General features: G+C 43.1%; 1 protein-coding gene across 1 annotated transcript in view; it reads right to left on the minus strand.

The window, feature by feature from the left end:
• Positions 1-7,304, minus strand: part of LOC108442027 (zinc finger protein 107-like) — a 32,117-nt gene that overhangs the window by 24,394 nt on the left and 419 nt on the right. The window contains exon 2 of the mRNA XM_037543897.1: positions 3,470-4,214. Within this exon, the coding sequence (XP_037399794.1) occupies positions 3,470-4,080 (611 nt within the window). The 5' untranslated portion in view covers positions 4,081-4,214. The remainder of the gene's footprint in view (positions 1-3,469; positions 4,215-7,304) is intronic.

Below are 7,304 nucleotides of genomic sequence, written 5' to 3' on the forward strand. Positions count from 1 at the left end.
TTAAATACACACAGACTTTTGTTTTGGAAAAATATTACAAACAACTGAGAGAAATTAATGATTAATACCTCATCTAATCTAATCTAATAGAATAGAATAGATCAATTAGTCACACTTTATTGTGATATTATTGTTAAAATAATTCACTAATCTCCCTAAAAGTTGGGACGCTAATAAAAACTTTAAAATTCACCGACCAAATCATTTAAACCTTACATTTCATTGCAAATAGTACAAAAACAACAAATGAAACTTTTGTTTTTTGAAATTTTAACTTTGATGCCAACAAAACTTTCCAAAAAAGTTGGGACGGGGGGCCTGTTTGAATCCTAATGGTTTCTAATGGTCCTTTTTCAGAAGGGTGTTCGATATAGAACCGTGTGCATCCGACTCTCACCCTGGAGGGCCGTGTGCAGCGCAGTCTGGTGATATACCTGTTCAAACACACCAGATGACATTCATCTGTTACTTCACGGGTTACAGGTCAACAGGTGTGTATGAGCGGGCAACAGCCACACTGCGCTGGACACCGGCTCTCCAGGACAAGCGCGAGATTGTATGCGAGTCAATAATCTAGGCGGTCCGAGGGGGGACCACCAGTGGCAAACAGTCAGTGGGGTGCTGACCTTGTCAGACCAGCAGACCGACATATGCTTGCTGTCTGGGACACTTGGCCAAATACAGTGATTCTGAAAAAACAGGCTCAGACATGCATGTTATTGGTCATTATTAGTGTTTATTAGTGATTATTAGTGTTATTATTGATTAGTGTCTTCTTATTCTTCTGCCAGATTTTTGTACCTCGTCCTGCAGTTTTTGACATACCGACACCGCTCCAACCCCAGAATGATCAGCCTGATTGGGAAAGCTGCACTTGCACACAGCTTTCCGATCGGATGTATCGTTTTCATACAAAAAACATTTAAATTACAATTTTTTCCCGTTGGAATGAAAGGGGTGCACAGGATTGTGCACCCAACTAGTGTCATGTTGATACAAGTCCTTTCACAACATTCTGCTAACCATGTGGGGAACCATAGCAACCACCTGACAACCCTCTAGCAACCACCTGGGCTACCATAGCAACCACCTAGCTTAAGTTCACTCCGCAATCACTCAGCATTTTGCTCAGGAAATGCATTTTTCCAGTTCCAGTTTCCAGTGGTGATTCGAGGACTAATCGTGGCGGCCACTGATTGGCCAAGGCAACTTTACAAGGTCCCAAGATCATAAACCCACAACAATCAAAATGCACCACAGACAGATAAATACACACCCACTTCAAGGGTTCTTTAGTGAAGAAAATGGTTCCATACAGACACTCAAAGAACCCTTTCCACGATTCAAGTGTTCTTTGCATGGTGAAAGACTCTAGGGGGACGTTCCATTCCACAGTGAAGTCTTACATCATACAGAACTCACAATACACTCTTTAAAAAGATGGTTCTTCAAGGGGTCTTGAGAAAAGGCAATGGTTTTGTGTAGAACCATGACTTTTTTACAGAACCATTTACATGATTAACCATTTAAAATCGGTCTTATTACATTCTAAGGCTTATTATTCAGTAACTACAGGGACGTCAGGCTGAGTTATTCTTATAGACGTGTAATAAAACCTTGGGCCCACCGACAGACCCTGACATTTTAAGGGGTTAAAGCGTTCTTTCCATGGTGAAGTGGTTCTTCAGACTGATGGAGAATGTGTTATGCATGGTTCTATACATACACACACACACACACACACACACACACACACACACACACACACACATCTTCAAAGCCACTCCTCCTTCTGGGTCGCGGGGGTGCTGGAGCTGTCATTGGGTGAAAGGCAGGTGTTTTATATAGAACCATATACATCACATTCTTAATCTATCTGAAGAACCACTTCACCACGCAGAGAACCATTCAATCATGCAAAGTGTTCTTTAAGTGTTCACGGTTCTTTATAGAACCATTGCCTTTACTAAAGTACCCTTAAGAATGCACTGAGCTGAAACTTTCCAGTAAAGAAATATAAATACATACATAAATATTACTGATGCAACAAGATCTCTCAGTATTAGCGCTGTAGATATATAGAAATAAAAGTTAATGACAGTTCACCTTAAAAAATTGAAACGAATTCTGAGAAAACAACTTTCTGATGCTGCAGCAGCTGCACAGACTCAAACCTTCACATGTTTTTCCCATTTCTGTTCCATTTCATTTCATTTGAATAGTTTACACTAACACTGTTTAGTGTCCGGTGTGGTCCAGAGGAGGATGGGCTCCCCTTTAGAGTCTTGGTTCCTCTCTAGCAGTGTGTCCCAATTCATGGTCTGGAATTCGTGTCCTTCAAAGGCTGCTTAGACCCACAAAGGCTGAACCGAAATGAGATGGTCTGCTCTCCAGATGATTTTCTGTTTGTCTCACAGCGGTTCCCACCTTTACCGAAACACAGGTCTTATCAAGTTATTGTAAAGTTCTTTGAGGATGCATTTGGATATGCTTCCCCACCGGATACTGATGAGACTGCCATTCGCCTCAGTTTAATCCCAAAGCTGGGCCCAGACACCTCAATGGACTCCATCTCCCGGAATCCTCTGGGAGATTATATAACTCCTGACCCCGCACCAATCACCGTTTAGCTTCTCCTGAATACTAATCTGCTTCACCTGCTCCTGTCTTTGTTTACCTAGTTAGAGTGGTATAAAGCCTGGGCTTTCAGTTTGTTGTGAGGTATTGCATCTATCAAGAGCTGCTGAGTGCTCACTCTGGTTACTATTTCTGGATTCTGACTACTTCTCTGCGTTTTGGACCTTGCCACTTGGACTGGTTACGTTTGTTTGTTTGTTTGTTTGTACTTTGTCTTTTCTGGATTTGACCTATGCCTGTTCTTTGACTCCGATTTTGAATCACGATTCTACAAGTAAAGCGTTTTTCATCCGCAAGCATGTGAATCGTTCTGGCACATTACATTCAGGCACTGCTTGGTTCTCAATTGCCGGCACGCAATGAACCTCGGGATATGTTGGCTGGCAAAGGATGCACCCATTGGATCCTTCACTGCCCTGGAAAAGGACACATTTGTCACCTGCATATGAAGGAGACTTTGAAATGGGACAGCCTATTCGCGCTGCTGCGACCCAATCGGCCTTCAAATGCAGCCTCCGCATTACGCAGCCCCTGAACTGGGACACACTGAAGGTTCCTTCCTCTTGGTCTTAAGGAGTTTTCCGTGCCACTGTCGCCATTGGTGACGTTCATCTTGGACCTGGATTTTTCCGTAAAGCTGTTTTGTGGCAGGACCTGTTGTAAAAAGTGCTAAACAAGTGAACTTTGACTTCGACAAAATACAAGCACTGCTCAAATCCCACTGTCCCAGGCAGAGGAATTCAGAGGGAAGCTGGTGTGCTGAACTTCCTCCTCTCTCTGAATGCACAGGTGTCTTTGTAAAGAGCTCCAGTGTCTGAAGCTCCTTGCGCACTCGGAGCAGTAATACGGCTTCTCTCCGGTGTGGATGAACTGGTGCGTTTGTAGGTGACTCTGGAGATTGAAGCTCTTCCCACACTCTGAGCACTGATACGGCTTCTCTCCGGTGTGGGTGCGCTGGTGTCGCTGGAGATGGGGCAGCTGAGTGAAGCTCTTCCCGCACTCGGAGCAGGAATATGGCTTCTCTCCTTTGTGAATGAGCTGGTGTCGTTGGAGATGATTCAGTAAGTTAAATCTCTTCCCGCAGTCGGAGCACTGATACGGCTTCTCTCCTGTGTGGATGCGCTGGTGCCGTCGTAGATGATTCAGCTCGTTGAAACTGTTCCCGCACTCCGAGCAGCAATACGGCTTCTCTCCGGTGTGAACGCGCTCATGCCGTTGGAGGCTGCTCCGCTGATTGAAGCTCTTCCCGCACTCAGAGCACTGATATGGCTTCTCTCCGGTGTGGATGCGCTGGTGTATTCGGAGGTTACATCTCTCTCTGAATTCCTTTCCACACTCCGCGCAGGGATGTGTTCTCCTCCGTCCTGCGCCGTCCTGCTCATGTGTGTTAACATGAGTACTGGACGATGTTTGCTGAGGGCTGGGGCTTCTTCTGAACTCCATATTCTCATTCCAGCAATGGGAGGTTTTCCATTTTGGTGGTGTTCCCTGACGTGTTTGTGGAAGTTAATTTTAACTGTGTGGGCAAATGGACACTAGGAGGAGGAGAAGACTTGGACCAGCATCTCATCTCATTTCTGAGCAAGAAAAAGAAACAACAACATTAACATTTCAGTGAGAAATGCAGCAAAAGTGTCACGTAAAGCTTTGAGGTTTGTTCCTAATGTTCGGTTAATCTCAGAACAAAAAAATATGACTGATAAAATCTCTCTCCCATGACGTGCCTTGTCCAGATGAGGAGGCAGAGGACTCTACTTCATCTCTTGTCTCAAAATGTTGACTTACTGTCTCAAATATTTGACCTAATTTGTTATCATTCTGCATTCTACTCTTTTTTAACTACAAGCCGTTGTGGAAGTTTAACGGCTGACGGATTTCCACAGCCCACTTCATTGGTCAACATGCAGAAAATGGGAGAACACTACTGCTGCCTTCAGAATGGTTCACTTTACATTTACATTTATGGTGTTTGACCACTTTACACAGGTAGGCGAAGGTGGTGTTAGGAGTCTTGCCCAAGGAATATACCAATAAGTGTAGGGTGATTATCCAGGCAGATGATTGTGTAGTGGGTAACGCTGTAGGCTGGGGTTCAATCCCCGCCTGGGCAAACGCCCGACACTATACCAATAAGACTCCTTGGGCAAGACTCCCAACACTACCTTCGCCTACCTGTGTATAAATCATCAAATTGTAGGTCGCTCTGGATAAGAGCCTCAGCCAAATGCCGTAAAAATGATTGAACACTACAGCGTAGTGGTCAGCGTAGAAGGCAGAGGTGTTACCAACTACACTACACCAGCCACTTTCACTTAAATATGGCATTTGCTACACAGTGAAGTGATTATGGAACGACCGAAAGACTTATCAAACTGCTTCTTAAAAAAGCAATGGATATTTAACAGATCTAACATCCAGTACTGTGTGAAAGTTTCAGGCATCTATGTACATTTTTAAAGAATCTACCTCAGCAGTGAGTTTATCACAATATACATTAGAATAAAGTTCATATTCATAATTCAAATAAACATAAAAACAATAAAAAGGAACAAGAATTTCTCGGGTCCATATTTTTCCTCAACACCTTCACAGCCGCCACAGAGACTCGTTAATATCATCAATTACATCATGAGCTCAATTTACTGAAGCACTGATTGGTCAAACCAGGAGCTGCTTTTTAACTACGTATAATACTGGACTTCCTCGAGGAGCGGCTTGGAAATGGGTAAACAAACACACTCACATACACAAAATCACTATTTATTATATATACACTCACTGGCCACTTTATTAGGTACACCGTGCCTTCAGAACTGCCTTAATTCTTTGTGCCACACTTTCAACAAGGTGTTGGAAACGTTCCTCAGAGATTCTGGTTGGTTATTTGAGTTCCTGTTGCCTTTCTATCATCTGGAACCAGTCTGCCCATTCTCCTCTGACCTCTCACATCAACAAGGCATTTTCGTCCACACAACTGACCGCTCACTGGATATTTCCTCTTTTTCGGACCGTTCTCTGTAAACCCTAGAGATGGTTGTGTGTGAAAATCCCAGCAGATCAGCAGTTTCTGAAATACTCAGACCAGCCCGTCTGGCACCAGCAACCACGCCACGTTCAAAGTCCCTTAAATCCCCTTTCTTCCCCGTTCTGATGCTCGGCCTGCACTTCAGCAAGTTGTCTTGACCACCTCTACAGGCCTACATGCAGTGAGTTGTGGCCGTGTGATTGGCTGATTAGCTATTTGTGTAAACAAGCAACTGAACCTAATAAAGTGGCTGGTGAGTGTACATATCATTATTAATTAATATTCTATCAATTTTGTTTATTCAAATATTAACACTTTTCTCAACAAATAAACACAAATAAACAGATTTTGAAAATGTGTCTTGGGTGCCTAAGACTTTCACACAGAACTGCACATCATACAACACTGGTTTATTGATTTTGGAATATACCAGCTGTAACTGAGACGTTTAAACACCACATTGACAATGTCATTTGAACTGAATCGGGCAGAAAAGTTATCAGTGATGTATTTTTAATAGTTGATATTCCAACGGTTTCGTCACGAGCTCGTAACTTATTTACTGCTACACGTTTTCTATCATAAATCTATATTTACTCTTTTCAATGTCTTGTATAATGCTCAGCTACATAATAATAGCAGTAACAATAACAATGATAATCTTTATTTTTAAAGCACTTCGCACACCAGTTGCAGCTGAAGTCGAGTTTTAACGAAGCGCTGAGTTAAAGAGCTGCGTTGTCAGATGTTGAGTAAAAGTGAGTTCTGAGCTCGACTGTCTAATAAAAGCTGAACTGAGCTCCACAGTCTAGAAGCAGAACAGCAGAAAGACTCTCTCCACGTTTTCTGTGTTTTACTGAAGGCGTTTGCAGAAGGTCAGATCTGCAGATCTGAGATCACAAACAGACAGACATTCAGGAGCTTTATGTTCATTTAGAGCTTTAAAAACCAGCAGCAGAGCATTAAACTCTCTCTAGCAGATCCAGGTGGTCAGTGCAGTGTGTAGACTGGGGTGATATGAGCTCTCGGTGTTGGTGAGGGTCACTCCCAGTTTGAGGGTCACTCCCAGTTTAAATAAAGGTTGACTAGTTTCATTTCTTACCCAGCCGCCCCATCTCAAGTATTCCAGCCATGCTCCTCTTTAACTTCCAGGCTCTGATAGAGCAGAGCTTTCAGTGAACAGCGTCAACGTTCTCTGGGTTCTGACTAACACCTCTGAAGACAATCCAGTCATAAACACTTACAGATGGTTCTTCAAGGGTTCTGTAGTAAAGACAACAGTCTATTCAGAAGCATAACTTCTATATAGAACCATTTTAAGCTTACTTGGTTCTTTTCATGGTCAGATTGATGGAGAATGTGTTGTATATTGTTCTATACAGCACCAAAAAGGGTTCTTCAATTGTAATGATGCCAAGCTTGTAATAGCAGAACCTTTCTTTGGTGCTATTTAGAACCATAACCATACACAACACATTCTCCCTCAATCTGGAGCTGATTCTAAATGCATTTGATGGTCTCCTAAAGGGGTCTAAAGGTGTCCTACAGGAAATTACGAGGCCACACCGTGCCACCACTTGGGATCAAGATCCTAATGCGTGGGTATGACTTAAGTTGTGGGAACGAGATATTTTAGCTGTGG

Source organism: Pygocentrus nattereri, chromosome 13 (genome assembly GCF_015220715.1).
Source record: "Pygocentrus nattereri isolate fPygNat1 chromosome 13, fPygNat1.pri, whole genome shotgun sequence".
NCBI classification, from domain to species: domain Eukaryota; kingdom Metazoa; phylum Chordata; class Actinopteri; order Characiformes; family Serrasalmidae; genus Pygocentrus; species Pygocentrus nattereri.